At 46.2% G+C, this 16,447-nt stretch overlaps 1 protein-coding gene across 1 annotated transcript; it reads left to right on the top strand.

Moving 5' to 3' along the window:
• Positions 1-6,731: 6,731 nt before the first annotated feature.
• Positions 6,732-7,661, top strand: LOC134910794 (olfactory receptor 13C9-like). Its single transcript, XM_063919179.1, has one exon. The coding sequence runs from the start codon at positions 6,732-6,734 to the stop codon at positions 7,659-7,661; it is 930 nt and encodes a 309-aa protein (XP_063775249.1).
• The last annotated feature ends 8,786 nt before the right edge of the window (positions 7,662-16,447 follow it).

The following is a 16,447-nucleotide window of genomic DNA, read 5'->3' as shown; positions in this document are numbered from 1 at the left end:
AATTTGTGAGACAATGTAACCACTGGCGTGTGATATAAAAAATAATATATATTTTGATTTAAATTAATATTTTGTGCTGTGTCATCATAGTATACATCCAGGAACTGCAGCTGATTGGTCCATCTAGGGCAGGGGTAGCCAACCCTGGTCCTCGAGAGCTACCAACAGTTAACGTTTTCCAGGTCTTCTCACAGAATCACAAGTTAAGTAATTTGCACCACCTGTGGATCTTTGAAAATTTGTCAGTGAGTAATGACTGCACCTATGAATCTGCTAGGTGATCTGAAAAACGTTAACTGTTGGTACTGTAGCTCTCGAGGACCAGGGCTGGCTACCTCTGATCTAAGGATATTCTCTCAGTCCACCCAAAATAAAATACTTATTTAGGTAGGCGCCAGGGCTAGAGAGGCGCTGTCCCTGCCCTGCATCCCCGCTGCTGCGGCTGGGAACCCTGCTGCTACTGCTGCGCCTGTGTGACAGGCACCGGCGCTGGCAGCAGGCAGCTTCAATCTGACCTCCAGTCCTCCTCCCTCACTTGACAGCCGCTGTGTTCGGCAGACAAGGGGGCGGAGCTTAACGGCGAGGAGGGGGCATAGCTACACGGAACAGGGTTCCAGGCTTCCAGCTTGAGAGGATGGGACAGAATGCAGTACTCTGCTGATTTTGAGGTACTGTAAGCAGGAGAGGGGGAAAACAGGGTGTTTGTGTGTGTGTGTGTGTGTGTTATTGTGTGGGGTGGGGGGGAGGGAGTAGTAAAAACACAGCACTCTCTGGTGCCATCTTACCCCCCTTCTCCTGCACACCACTCACCCAAGGGGGGTTGTCCTGCAACTTATTAACATCCCTGTCTGGGGGCTGACTGAGGATAAAATCAATGGCTGCCAGTCAGTAGCGGATCTTGCCACGGGCAAGCAAGACTTTTGCCCAGGACGCCGCCTTCCGGAGGGCACCGCACCATGGCAAGATCCGCTGCTGATGTGCCGTGCGCCCCCCACTGCCCGCTGCTTGCTGCTGCTGTCCCCCGCCGTGAAGGGAACTAGACGCGTAGCGTCTAGTTTCCCTTCGTGGAGAGGACGTTTACTGTGCGGTGCGCGATGACGTCATCGCGCACCGCACATCATTTCATCTGCGCTACTACTGTACAGGGGGCGTAAGTGACAACGCCCCCTGTATGAAGCCACGCCCCCATCACCTGCCCGGGGCGCTCAAAACCCTCGAGCCGGCCCTGCTGCCAGTCCTCATTTTCCTGCTCAGGCAGAGAATGCAGCATCTGCTACTGCATGCAGGCAGGTCTACACTTGTACTGTATACATACCTCCCAACTGTCCCGATTTTCTCTGTCCCACCCACGGGCCGCAGTGTCCCGCGGTGGGGGGGCATTGGGAGGCCCCTGTCACCTGCTTCCCTGCGTAGCAGAGCAGCTGTAAATAGATGCCGTGCGCATGCGCACAGTGTCTATTCTCGGAAACGAGAGGGACTGGGAGCATGCCAGCAGCTCACAGAGCGCTGGCCATGCTCCCATAGTGACGAAATGCGGGTGTGTGGCTCGCGATCGCAGTACTCCAGTGAAGCCACAACCCATTTTCCATAAACCGCGCCCCTTTTCATACGGGCGCAGCTTCACCGTGCGAGGGTGTCCCAAGTTCCCCTCTATAAAAGTTGGGAGGTATGCTGTATGTTGCCTCCTCCATATTAGATACCATCCTACTATAGACAATGTGGAATACATACTAATTACCGGCGGGCAGGATGACAGCTGTCAAGATCCCGACAGCAGCTTCCCGGCTGCCAGAATGCCAGCAACTAGGTGAGCATTTTAATTCCCCTTGCAGGCTCAGTGACTCACAACGATGGGTGTCATAAACACCCATGAGTGGGAATAGCCTCTGTGCGCCGGTATTCCAGCTGTTGCCATTGTCAACTATTGGGATTCCGGCGGGATACTATTGTGTGGCCATGCCCCTTATTTTTGAAACCACACTCCCTTTTTTAAATGCTCACTGTCCCTTTGTAAAATATGGGAGGGCGCAAATTTATAGTTTGCAGGGGGGCGCTGAACACCCTAGCACCGGCCCTGCATTTCAGGGTGTTGTGTCTGCTCAGTTTCTTATGTAATAACTAGTGATGTGCACCGGAAATTTTTTGGGTTTTGTGTTTTGGTTTTGGATTAGTTTCCGCTGCCGTGTTTTGGATTCGGACGCGTTTTGGCAAAACCTCGCTGAAATTTTTTTTGTCGGATTCGGGTGTGTTTTGGATTCGGGTGTTTTTTTACAAAAAAACCCCTCAAAAACAGCTTAAATCATAGAATGTGGGGGTCATTTTGATCCCATAGTATTATTAACCTCAATAACCATAATTTCCACTCATTTCCAGTCTATTCTGAACACCTCACAATATTATTTTTAGTCCTAAAATTTGCACCGAGGTCGCTGGGTGACTAAGCTAAGCAACCTAAGTGGCCGACACAAACACCTGGCCCATCTAGGAGTCACACTGCAGTGTCAGACAGGATGGCAGATTAAAAAAATTGTCCCCAAACAGCACATGATGCAAAGAAAAAAAGAGGTGCACCAATGGCGCTGGATGGCTAAGCTAAGTGACACAAGTGGCCGACACAAACACCTGGCCCATCTAGGAGTGGCACTGCAGTGTCAGACAGGATGGCAGATTTAAAAAATAGTCCCCAAACAGCACATGATGCAAAGAAAAAAAGAGGTGCAATGAGGTAGCTGTGTGACTAAGCTAAGCGACCCAAGTGGCCGACACAAACACCTGGCCCATCTAGGAGTGGCAATACACTGTCCTACTACTATATATATACTGCGCACAACTTTAATGCACCACAGGTATGGATGGATAGTATACTTGACAACACAGAGGTAGGTATAGCAGTGGCCTACCGTACCGTACTGCTATATATTATATACTGGTGGTCATCAAACTGTGCAAAACTGAAGTGCACCACAGGTATGGATGGATAGTATACTTGACAACACAGAGGTAGGTAGAGCAGTGTCCTTCTGTACCGTACTGCTATATATTATATACTGGTGGTCAGCAAACTGTGCAAAACTGAAATGCACCACAGGTATGGATGGATAGTATACTTGACGACACAGAGGTAGGTAGAGCAGTGGCCTACTGTACCCTACTGCTATATATTATATAATGGTGGTTAGCAAACTGTGCAAAACTGAAATGCACCACAGGTATGGATGGATAGTATACTTGACGACACAGAGGTAGGTAGAGCAGTGGCCTACTGTACCGTACTGCTATATATTATATACTGGTGGTCAGCAAAATTCTGCACTGTACTCCTACTATATATACTACAATGCAGCACAGATATGGAGCATTTTTTCAGGCAGATAATTAATAATACTGGTGGTCACTGGTCAGTAAAACTCTGCACTGTACTCCTCCTATATAATACTGGTGGTCCCCAGTCCCCACAATAAAGCAGTGTGAGCACAGATATTTGCAGCACACTGAGCACAGATATGGAGCGTTTTTCAGGCAGAGAACGTAGATATTTGCCGCACACTGAGCACAGATATTTGCAGCACACTGAGCACAGATATTTGCAGCACACTGAGCACAGATATTTGCAGACCCCTGAACATAGAACTGAGAGGACTCCAGACACGTCCTCTTACGATCATCTCCAATGCACGAGTGAAAAATGGCGGCGATGCGCGGCTCCTTATATAGAATACAAATCTCGCGAGAATCCGAATGCGGGATGATGACGTTCGGGCGCGCTCAGGTTAACCGAGCAAGGCGGGAAGATCCGAGTCTGCCTCGGACCCGTGTAAAATGGGTGAAGTTTGGGGGGGGGGGAGGGGGGTTCGGATTCCGACGAACCGAACCCGCTCATCACTAGTTATAACTTATTGTCCTATTTTCCTAATTCTTTTTATCACCACATTGTAATTAATTAAAATAAATATTATTAATAATACTAATAAATAAACTAAATTTAAATTAAATTAATATAAATAAACTCTCCACAATTGTATATTGAACCTTCTGCACATTAAATATATCTCTGAGGAAATTAAGAACTTGATTCAAAAAAATACATTTAAATCATGATTGCAGTAACTAAAATATTGTCTTTTTTTATTCTTCTTTGCCTTAATCATCTTATTGAGAAGTTAAAGGTTGAGCCTTAACTAATGTGTAATTTATTTAAAATATTATTTATATATTTTTTTTGTGCTGTGTCCATCCTCCAAGTATATAAATCTAAAGGCTGCAGCCACTCCGTCCATTTAGGTGTGTTCTATACATCCATCCTGGAGCTTTGGCCCAGTATTAAAAAAATAAATAAAATATTTTGTGTTGTACCTAAGTATACTGGCCCTCATTCCGAGTTGATCGCTCGCAAGGCGAATGTAGCAGAGTTACACACGCTAAGCCTACGCCTACTGGGAGTGAATCTTAGCTTCTTAAATGTGCGACCGACGTATGCGCAATATTGCGATCACAAACGAGTTAGCAGTTTCTGAGTAGCTTCAGACTTACTCTGCCTGTGCGATCAGTTCAGTGCTTTTCGTTCCTTGTTGACGTCATAAACACACCCAGCGTTCGCCCAGGCACTCCCACCGTTTCCCCGGCCACTCCTGCGTTTTTTCCGGAAACGGTAGCGTTTTCAGCCACACGCCCATAAAACGCCGTGTTTCCGCCCAGTAACACCCATTTCCTGTCAATCACAATGCGAACGTCGGAGCGATGAAAAAGCCGTGAGTAAACTTACTTTCTTCATAGTAAAGTTACTTGGCGCAGTCGCAGTGCGAACATTGCGCATGCGCACTTAGAGAATTCTCACTGCGATGCGATGAAAAACTCCGAGCGAACAACTCGGAATGAGGGCCACTATACATCCAGGGGCTGCTGCTTCACCATCCAGTGACAAAGGTTGTTTAGTGTTCTGTCCATCAGTCCATCCAGTGTTTAAAAAAAAAAAAATAATATTAAAAAATATGTATTGTGTTTTGTGTTGTACCCCAGTATACTGTACATCCAGGTTCCTGGATGCATTGAAATCTCTTTTTGAGTACACACTGGAGGGTGGGCAACTTAAGTAAAGAAAAGCCAGTTATTGCAAGGGATTCCAAATTACTGTAGCTTTTTTTCTGCCAGTATTGGAACACACTGCCTGACATGCCTATTTGGATTGCTATGACTAAAACAATCATCAACCATTTTTTATAAATGGTTACCGTATCATATGGAGTAGACATATCAGTAATAATTGTAGGCAGTTCCTTCAGTCTGGATCAGATGCCATTTGTTTTTGCTGAATGATCTGCATCACTGACACTGGGTCTCTTAGAAAAATTTGCAGAATGGCAAAAATGTCCTGAAATTTTCAAGGCTCGCCACAAAAACAAGGTTTGTAATTTGTTTTTGTGTGATTAGATGGGTCAAGTAGTACTTAACTCCTGTCAAATTCTTTCTAGGATAATCCTTTCTTTCTTTCTTTTACAGTATTTACAATAATTTGGTAATGAAGAATGTTTGTTATTTAAGTGTAGGGTTTAGTTGCCTCAGCTAGCTTAACACACAGTATGTACCACATCTGTATGTGTTTGACACATTTACACAACTAAATTTTGTATTAATTAAATATATTTAATTTCCACTTTATTGCAGACATCTAGGACAAAGGACAAGACCTGCAAGATCAGATGCATGGATGATGACGTTTTCTTTTTTATTTGAAATCAGAGTCTGGTGGGAAAACCCAAGCCATCAAGTACTTCTCTAGATCCTACTTCCTCATAAATTTGCTTCAAAATAAAAATAATATTACATTTAATATAAACAATTCTTCCTATCTTTACCTGCCTTACACTACATACATACATACTACATACATACTTCAACTCCTATAGGCCTCTATTCTAGTTATTATTTATTGATTAATGAATGGTTACTTTTTATACTGTAGAAACAAAAAGACCCCCAAATTCTGTGATTTTAGCTAAAAAAATGCGGTTTTGGCAAAACCAATACAGATCCAAAACACGACGGAGATACAGATCCAAATCCAAAATGCAAAACCCGGAAAATGGCCTGGCGCACACCCCTAGTTTGAATCGTTAAGTTCTTTACACAAGGCAAAAACATTTTTCAGTTCTGAGATATTAAGTCTAAAATAAATAAAGTGAAAAAATGTCAGTCTCTTAAAAAAGTTGCACAGAATTCTCGTACCAGCTTCTTTTTCAACAAATTAATAGTAGTGTGCAGTATATATCTATATATATCTATATATATATATATATATATATATCCCACCAAAAGAAGTAAACATGAGTTTTCTTTTCAAGCTGAGATCGTGGCACCTTAAAAAGTGAAACTTTCATAAACATTTTATTCTGATTGAGAAACATTAAAAAGTAGTATAAGGTATTCAACCTGTATAAGTTGTGTATTGTAGTATAGACTTGGCTGAAAGCACTATTTTTGTCCTAAGGCAAAAATATATTTGCATTTGCCTAAAAGTCTGCAAACACAAAAATAACTGTCCACCATGATTCAAAGGTGGCTGCAATTTGTAATAGGAAGTGAGTAAAAGAAAATTATGATTAGGAGTTTGATTGACCCAATAATCAACATCATCATCATCTTTAGGCAGACAATGCCACTACACATTTCTAAGAGTAACACAATTCTTGCTGTTGTTATTACAGAGATACAAGCTTCTAATAGTGATTTGTAACATGGAATTTGGTAATCAAACCTTTTTGAATGAATTCATCCTGATCGGACTTCCACAGAACTTACAGATTTGTGTTTTACTTTTTGTTCTCTTCTTTGTCATTTTTACACTAACTGTAGTGGGGAACAGTTTTCTGATATGTGTTATTATTATCAGTCCTAAATTACATACACCTATGTACTATTTCCTGTGCAATTTAGCCTTTATTGATTTGAGCTACCCAACAAGTTCTATTCCAAAAATGTTGCTGGATATGTTTTCCAAGAGAAGGACAATCTCCATCATTGGGTGTCTGGCACAGATGAACACTACTCTGTTTCTAGGAATGACTTTGTGTATGCTACTGGCAGTCATGGCGTATGACCGTTATATTGCTATTCGCTTTCCTTTGCATTATGCAGAAATTATGAATTGGAGGACATGTAATATCATTACAGTCATTATATGGTCCGGAAATTTCCTTTTAGCGACTTACCCCACTATTGTAAAGCCTTTTGTTTTCTGTAGAGGAAACATGTTGAACCATTTTTCTTGTGAGGTATTGGGCCTTCTAGAGCTGGCATGTGGTGATCTCAGCTTTTATAAAATAACTATGTTTGTTGGAAGTTTCTATACACTATTAACACCATTAATTTTCATTGTGGTGTCCTACATCTGTATCCTTGTATCCATACTAAAAATCCACACAGCAGGTGGAAGGTCTAAAGCTTTTTCTACCTGTTCTTCCCACCTGACTGTGGTGCTACTGATTTATGGGACCAGTTTGATCATGTACATGGGACAAACCAAAAGTTTTTCATCCAAAGTAAAGTATATTGCTTTAATTTATGTTCTTGTGACACCTGTATTAAATCCTTTGATCTATAGTTTGAGAAACAATGAGGTGAAAAAAGCATTTAGGACAATGTTGACCAAGTATTCTGCTCCATGAATTGTTTATATCACAATGAGGTCTAAACATGTAATAGTCATATAGCATCATGTTTAAGGTTCTAAGGCTTTACATCATGTTTGACATAACGCTATCCTCCTTCTGCTTGTCAACTGTCTGACTGCCGATTGCAGCACATGCCCATCCCATACAGGAACAATGACAGAATTTGACCTTATTTTACTTGTTATAAAAGAAGCTAATCGTGAACTTAAACTAGTCCAGGATAAGATCACGGAATTGGAGAAAGGGTGCATACCAATTTTGCAGGTGGACACATCCACAGACTGGATTAATAAATTGAATTTGCAAATTAACAAGTATAAAAAGGACCTTATTAAAATTAAAATGGACACGTTTCAACATGTGACACAAGACTATGATGAGAACCATGTCTATTCATGGGTTAATAATCCCAGGGAAAATGGACGTACTTTTCATCAGAGAAATTACAGGAGAGCTAAGAGAAACCTTATGGACACTGAAACATCAAGCGGCACAGTGACATCTAACAGCGAATCTGAAGCTGCAGGTACATCTGAGGCTGGAGGAGCTAAGCACCTCTCTTTAGGGGTTTGTACAAGGACCCAAATAGGAAAGGCAGGAGAGCCAGGACAAGGAGGGGTGGCCAGTGCCAAAGGGCGCTACACAAAGAAGAAATTACTGTATACAACTTATCTTCAATGACATTCATGGATGCGGAGATGAGTGTCTTGCATAAGGGACTTAACTTTGTGCCTACCAACTATTATAAATCGTTTGACTGTATGGTAGATGTGAAGAGTTTTATGATAATAAAAGTGAAGTTGATCCTTGTCCCGTTAAGTTAAAAGTAAGTTTGATCCTCCCTTTACCAATAATGCCATTAAATCCTTTTCTAATATGTTAACATCTAATGCTAAGAAATTAGATCAGATTCATCCGGCTGGACGTGATCATTTGTCTAAACAAGAGAAAATTGCTTTAAATAATTTGGCTGCTTATGATGATATTGTTGTGCGCCCCACCAATAAGGGGAGCACCCTTGTAAATTAGGATTTGGATGTTTACAAAAATTAGGTTTTATGTCATTTGGGGGATGTTAATGTATACCGGAGGTTGGACAGTGATCCAACAGAAAAATAGACTATGCAGCTTCAACAGCTTTTACAACAAGCACTTGATGAAGGTGCTATTACCCAATACACTTTTTCTGCCTTATGTAAAAAGTTTCCAAAGAATCCCATCTTGCGTACCATTCCGAAACTTCATAAAAACATGGACTACCCTTCAGGCAGGCCTATCGTATCGGCCAGAGATTCCCTGTTTTATGAAGTTTCAAATTATTTAGATAATTTTTTGCAGCATGTTATTCAACATCAAAAAACTTATCTAAAAAACATCAATACATTTCTTAGTAAACTGAGATCATTGGGTAAGCTCCCGGCATCTTGCTGGTTGTACACCACAGATGTTGTGAGTTTATATACAAATACAAATATCCCTTTGCAGAGAGGAGTTGATTCTGGGAGAAAGCTTTTGCAAGACAACATTGATTATCGTGACCCTGATTTATCTTTGTTTCTGCAGTTATTATATATGACTCTTAGCAGCAACTACTTTTTGTTTGATGGCATATTTTATCTTCAAGTGCTAGGTTGTGCCATGGGCAGTTGTATGGCACTTGCCTTCACCAATGCTTTCATGTTTGAGATTGAAAATAGTATGTTCTCCAATGATGATAAACATGCAAAGAATATACACTTTTACCCAAGGTATATAGATGACGTCTTCCTTGTATGGGAACTAAGGATGGTTTTTGTGAGATGATGGTCGAAATTAACAACATGGACCCTAACATTAAATGATATTCAGGCTGCTAGTATTAATTTTTTGGATGTTCTGGTTTCTAATAAAGATAGCACAGTAGTTACATCATTATATGTAAAACCTACTGATTGTAACACAATGTTGGCGTCTTCAAGTTTTCATCCTATTTCATAAAAGAAAGGTTTGCCATGCTCTCAATTCCTGTGTATCCCCAGGATTTATAGTGGCGAAATGGATAAAAAGAGACATCTGGAAAACATGCACTGTAAAATTTTGCAGCACAGTTATTCCAGTAAGTCCTTGAAGATTTCCATGCAGAGGGCTTTGAGCATGCCTAAAATACCTGTATTGAGTAACCAAAAAAAGTCAATTGAAGACACAGTACTATGGATGAATTATTTCACCACAGCTAGTAGAGATATCTCGAAGGTGGCTAAAAGGCATTGGCCAATTGTTTAAAATGATTCTAAATTACCCTCACTAGTTGATAAGAGGCTACTCATTTGTTACCATCATGGTAGGAATATACGCAATACAATAGTGCGAATGGATATATCCAAAATTAAGCCACAGAAAACACACTTTTTGACTAAACCTCCTGGAGTATATAAATGTTTAGGTTGCACTACTTGTTCTTACTTAGAAGTAGGATTATCTTTCTCACACTCACAGACTGGGCAGAAAATACCAATTAGACATGTACTTACATGTAGTAGCAAGTATATAGTTTACTATATAATTTGTCCCTGTGGGAAATTGTATGTTGGTAAGTCAATCTGCACCTTTAAGGAGAGGATGGCCCGACATAGGAGTGCCATTCATCAAGCACTAGAAGGCAAGAACATTGATCAGCCTGTGGCTAAACATTTTTAAGAAAAAATACATAACCTTTGGCAACTAAAATATAAGATGATAGCTCATGTACCAGAGATCCAATGTGGGACTGATCATGACCAACAATTGTTGCGTTCAGAGACCATGTGGATCTATAAACTAAACACACTCCAACCTAATGGCCTCAATTAATACTTATCATTTACTTGCTACCTGTAACTGCTAAATAAAAATGCAAAGCCCAGACGCGCTCTCACTGCTGCCAGGGATTGTCAGTCCCAAGAAAAATGCTTCAAAAAAGAAGAATGTACTGGCGCTGGTTGATGTTTCTCCAATATTAATAAACAAATGTGGATGAATTAAAATATGTAAAAATTTATTCACTAGACAGCATATGTACCATAACACTTAAAAGTATATAATTGGGCATGAATAAAAACTGAGAACCAAATAAAATAGCTGCTGGTGTATTCTTTAGTCCGGGATCCAATGTGGACACACACCAGCAGCTATTTTATTTGGTTCTCAGTTTTTATTCATGCCCAATTATGCCCTCCAGTCCGGAGGAGAATGCCGTGGGCGACCACTGACTGCTGCACCCCTCCCACCTGCGGCACCCACAACCTTCACAACATCCACCACCCACCCGCGGCACACACCCCGCACCCTCCCACCTGTGGCACCCACACCTGAAGCACCCCACACCTGCGGCACTCACTCCCCCATCCATGGCACACACATCTGCAGCCCCCTCCCCGCCCCTCCCCATCCCACGGCACTCCTGCCCCTCCCCCACCCATGGCAGCCATATCTGCAGCACCCGCCACCCCTTCCCCACCCGCAGCACTACCGCCCCTCCCCCACCCATAGCAGCCACATCTGCAGCACCCCCCACCCCTCCCTCACCCGCGACACTCCCGCCCCTACCCCACTCGTGACACTCCCACCCCCTCCCCCACACATAGCAGCCACATCTGCAGCACCCCCCACCCGCTGCACTTTCGCCCCTCCCTCCACATACGGCCCTCTCGCCCCCTCCCCCACCCATAGCACCCACATCTGCAGCACCCCCTTCCGCTCCCCCACCCACGGCACTACTGCCCCTCCCCCACCCGCGGCACTCCCGCCCCCTCACCCACCCATAGAAGCCACATCTGTAGCACCCCCCACCCCTACCCTACCCTCGGTACTCCTGCCCCTCCCCCACCAGCAGCAGATGCCCCTCCCCACCCATGGCATTCCCACCCGTCCACAACCCACAGCACATGCCCCTCCCCCACCCATGGCACTCAAGCCCCCTCCCCCACCTGTAGCACCCACATCTGCAGCACCACCCGCTGCACTCCCGCACCCTCCCCCTTCCACAGCACCCCCTCCCCTCCCCGACCCTCGGCACACACAGCACCCACCACATCTGTCCCGCACCCACGGTACACGCCCCTCCCCCACCCACACTACTCCTGCCTCCTCCCCCACCCGTAACACCCACAAACCGCACTGCTCCCCTCCTCTCACACCCGTCGCACCCCCGCCCTTCCCCCACCCCCGTACCCACCTCTCCCTCCCTACACCCCCGCACCTCTGCACCTCCCCAACCCCATACCCACCTCACCACCCCCCGCACTTTCCCCACCCACGGCACCCACAGCATCCAATACAGTTGCCCCCCACACGCGGCACACGCCCCTCCCCCGCCCACTGTACCCTCTCCCCCACCCGCAGCAAACCCGCACCTCCCCCGTCCCATTCCATACCCACCTGTCCCCACCGCTACACCCCCGCACCCTCCACCCCACCTGCTCCTCCCCCACCCGCTGCACCCACAGCATCCACAACATCCCCCCCACCCGCGGCACATGCCCCTCCCCCACCCATAGCTAACACCACCCCTCCCCAACCTGCGGCACCCCCAAACCCACCTCTCCCTCTATACACCACCGCTCCCTTCACCCTTCCTGCCCTGCCCCTCCACCCACCCGTGGCACCCACCACATTTGCCCCTCACCCGCTGTACTCCCGCCCCTCCCCCACCCAAAGCACCAAACCCCGTAGCACCCCCTCCCCTGCCCACAGCACATCCAGACCCCACCACACCCCTACAGCTGCACCTTCCCTGCAGCTGAACTTCCCCCACCCCCATACCCACCTCTCCCCCGCACCCTCCACCCCACCCGCTGCACCCACAGCATTCACCACATCCGCCCTCCGCCTGCGGCACACGCCCCTCCCCCATGCGCTGCACTTCTGCCCTCTCTCCCACCCTCATCACCTTCTCATCTCCCTCACCCCACCCTCATACCAACCTCTCCCCCCCGCTGCACCATCCACCCCACCAGCGGCACCTACCAGATCCATCCCCCACCCACAGCACATGCCCCTCCCCCACCCATAGCGCCCACAACCCGCCGAACCCCCTGACCCTTCCCCACCGGCGGCACTCCAACCTCTCCCCCAGCTACACCCCCGCACCATAAAACCCGCCCACCCCTCCCCTACCTGCGGCACCCACAGTATCCACCACATCCACCCCCCACCCGCATCATCCGATTCGCAACCCCTACCCCACCCGTAGCACCCGCAGCACCCCCCACCTCTCCCACACCCACGGCACTCCTGCCCCCACCTGCAGCACCCACCGCCCCTCCTCCACCCATGGCACCCATCACATCCGTCCCCCGCACATACCCCTCCCCCACCCACGGCACTCCTGCCCCCTCCCCCACATGTATCACCCACAACATCCATCCCCCCGCCCCTCCCCCACCTGCAGTACCCCCACAACCCACCACCTCTCCCCCCGCTTCACTCCAGCACCCTCCCTCCACCAACCCACCCCCATACTCACCTCTCCCCCCCGCACTTCCCCCAGCGGCACACACAGCATCCACCACATCCACTACATCCACCCCACCCGTGGCACACGCCCCTCCCCCACCCATAGCACCAACACCTGTAGCACCCACCGCCCCTCCCCCACCTGCGGCACCCCCACACCCCAATACCCACCTCTACCCCCCCCCCCCGCATCCTCCACTCCACCCGCCGCACCAACAGCATCCACCACATCTGCCCCCCCAACCACTGCACATGCCCCCCCTCCCACCCACAGCATCCACCACATCCCTCTCCCACACGTGGCACTCCAGCTTCCTCCCCCACCCATAGCACCCACACCCGCAGCTCTACCTACCCCCTCCAATGCCAACAGCGCAACCGGACCCCCACCACACCCCCGCAGCCGCCACTCCCCCAACCACAGCACCCCCAGTTCCCTACCCCACCCACATTATTTATAGACACCTTCCCCCATTCGTGGATCTACCACACTTCCCCCACCCGCAGCACCTCTGGACCCCATCCAGGGCTCCCCTGCAACCACCCCTCCACCTGCACCACTTCTAGAACCTATCACCTACAACCCCACCTCCCCAAACACCCCACTACATCGCCCCTCCCCCATGCACACCACCTCCAGACCCCCTCCTTCATCCACAGCCCCCCGCACCCACCCCTCCCCCACCAACAGCATCTACACTCCCCTTCCACACCTGCACCTCCCCCACCCGCAGCACCTCTAGACCCCCTCCCTCATCCGCGCCCCCCTCCACACCTACGCCTCCCCCACCCACAGCACCTCGGCACCTTTTCCGCCATACGTGTCACTACACCCACCCCTCCACCACCTGCAACACCTCTGGACCCCTTCCCGCACCCACCCCTCCACCACACGTAGCACCTCGGACACCATCTGCAGCTGCTACAAGTGATTCCCTGAATCGGGGTGATCAGCGGCATGGACAGGCACCTCCACCTCACTGAACCCAGCCTCTTTCCAAACCCCACACACACACACTGAACTTCTGTGAGTATAGTTGCTACCAATGGACATTGGATTGATAAAAAAAGTAATACTATGGCCATTATGTGTCAAAGCAACACTGCTACCTGTGGCCATTGTGTATAAGTGGCACAGCTCCCTGTGGCTACTGTGTGTATATGCGGCTCTGGTACCAGTGGTCAATGTGTGTGTATAAGTGACACTGCTACCTGTGGCCATTGTGTGTATAAGCGCCACTGCTACCTGTGGCCATTGTGTGTATAAGTGGTGCTGCTACCTGTGGCCATTGTGTGTATAAGTGACACTGCTACCAGTGGCCATTGTGTTTATAAGTGGTGCTGCTAAAAGTGGCCATTGTGTGTATAAGTGGTGCTGCTACCTGTGGTCACTGAGTGTATAAGTGCCTCTGTTACCTATGGGAATTGTGTGTAGAAGTGGCACTGCTACCGGGGTCCACTGTGTGTATAAGCAACACTGCTACCTTTGGTCATTGTGTGTATAAACTGCTTTGCTACCTGTGGGCATGTTGTGTATCAACGTCTCTGCTACCTGTGGGCACTGTGTGTATCAACGTCTCTACTACCTGTGGCCACTGTGTGTATAAGCTGCGCTGTTACCTGTGGGCACTGTGTGTATAAGCGGCTCTGCTACTTGTGGGCACTGTGTGTATAAGCGGCTCTGCTACCTGTGGGTATTGTGTGTATAAGCTGCCCTGCTACCTCTGGCCACTGTGTGGATATGTGGCTCCGTTACCTGTGGCCATTGTGTGTATAAGCGGGTCAGCTACCTGTGTCCATTGTGTGTATAAGCTGCACTGCATACACTAGCAGTATATACTACACTATGTTATTTATTGTGCCTTGCGGCCACTCTTTACACCCTCACAAAGGGCTACGCCCCCCTGACAATCGCACGCCCTTCCCCATTGCAATATTTACCCAATAGCATAAACTTTTTTGCAGGTAAAACTCCATATAATAACAATTATAGCACAGCTGAAGCCCGTGCAGGGGTTAACGGGTCGGGTCGTAGCCTCTTGCAATGGTATTTTCTGTCTAACACCTTCCCTCTCTTTATCCTCTCCCTACCACAATGACTCTCCCTATCCTTTACCGATCGCACCGCGTTTCTGTACATTCCCTTTCTCCCCCCCTATGCCTCTCTATCTTTTCTCATCTGGACACCATTTCTGTATGCCCTCTATACTGCCCTGTGTTTCTGATTCTGTTATCTACAGTCCTGCGCATGTCCAAAGGTGTGCAGGGGTTAATGGTGTGTAGCCCCAAATGATGGTGTGAAGAGCGCCCGTAGGGTGCGATGAATCACCTAATATATATATATATATATATATATATATATATATTGTACAGGAAGAGTGGCACTCACACGGACTTCTATTTCTTTAAATTAATGGGTGCAGCACTTTATATATATATATATATATATATATATATAATTTTCCCTTTCTGTCAGGCAGTTTGCCAAAACTCCGATCTATAACTGCCAGTATTCCTATATAAAGGGAACTTCAACCGATAGTTCCCATAAGGAGCCCTATAAAGGAGGGTTTTTTATGATTATTTTAACGGTATGTTTTCTTTACTGTGCAATAAAATATAATAGATTTGCATATTTTTGTTATAAACCTCCCCAATATTGGTCCATATCAGACCCCTTGTTTTCCTCCCTAATAGGCAGCCTGTAGAAATATCCATCTAGGACTACCAACATTCCTAAGAGGAACCACCAATAAACCTTCTATCAGGAGCCAATATAAGAGATTCAATTATTCTTATATTTAAGGTATGCCCCGATATTTTCCTTAAAAATCATTTAGGTAGTTCTACTATTAAATACATTTAATAATGTGTTTGTCATTCACAATTTTAAGTTGTGATCCTTTACATATAAATCTATAAATGACAAATAAGCCTGTTTCTTATATATGGTAGGTACTTACCTTATCTATAATTTCTCATACATCAGTTCTTTTAAATTAAAACTTTTTTATCTTTATTCATCCCCAAACAAGTTACCCCTGATGAAGTCGATAAGACGAAATGCGTTGGATTTGTCAGTCAGAAGTCTCCAACCTAGTTTGTGTAGATACTCCTTCTCGAACTCGCACCTTGTAAAAGGTGAGGGAGTATCTAGAGGTAATACTACACAACAAACGTACTGGTTGTATTTTCTGACATTATCATTTTTAAAAGAATACATCTTTGTGAACATTACATGATGAATAGTATGTAAAAATTCTATTTTTTCAAATGTATGCTATTAAAATAATTTTTTACTAGTTGGC

This window comes from Pseudophryne corroboree, chromosome 4, assembly GCF_028390025.1.
Source record: "Pseudophryne corroboree isolate aPseCor3 chromosome 4, aPseCor3.hap2, whole genome shotgun sequence".
NCBI lineage: Eukaryota > Metazoa > Chordata > Amphibia > Anura > Myobatrachidae > Pseudophryne > Pseudophryne corroboree.
The sequence above is the reverse complement of the archived record's forward strand: the minus strand, read 5'-3'. Positions and strand labels throughout refer to the sequence as shown.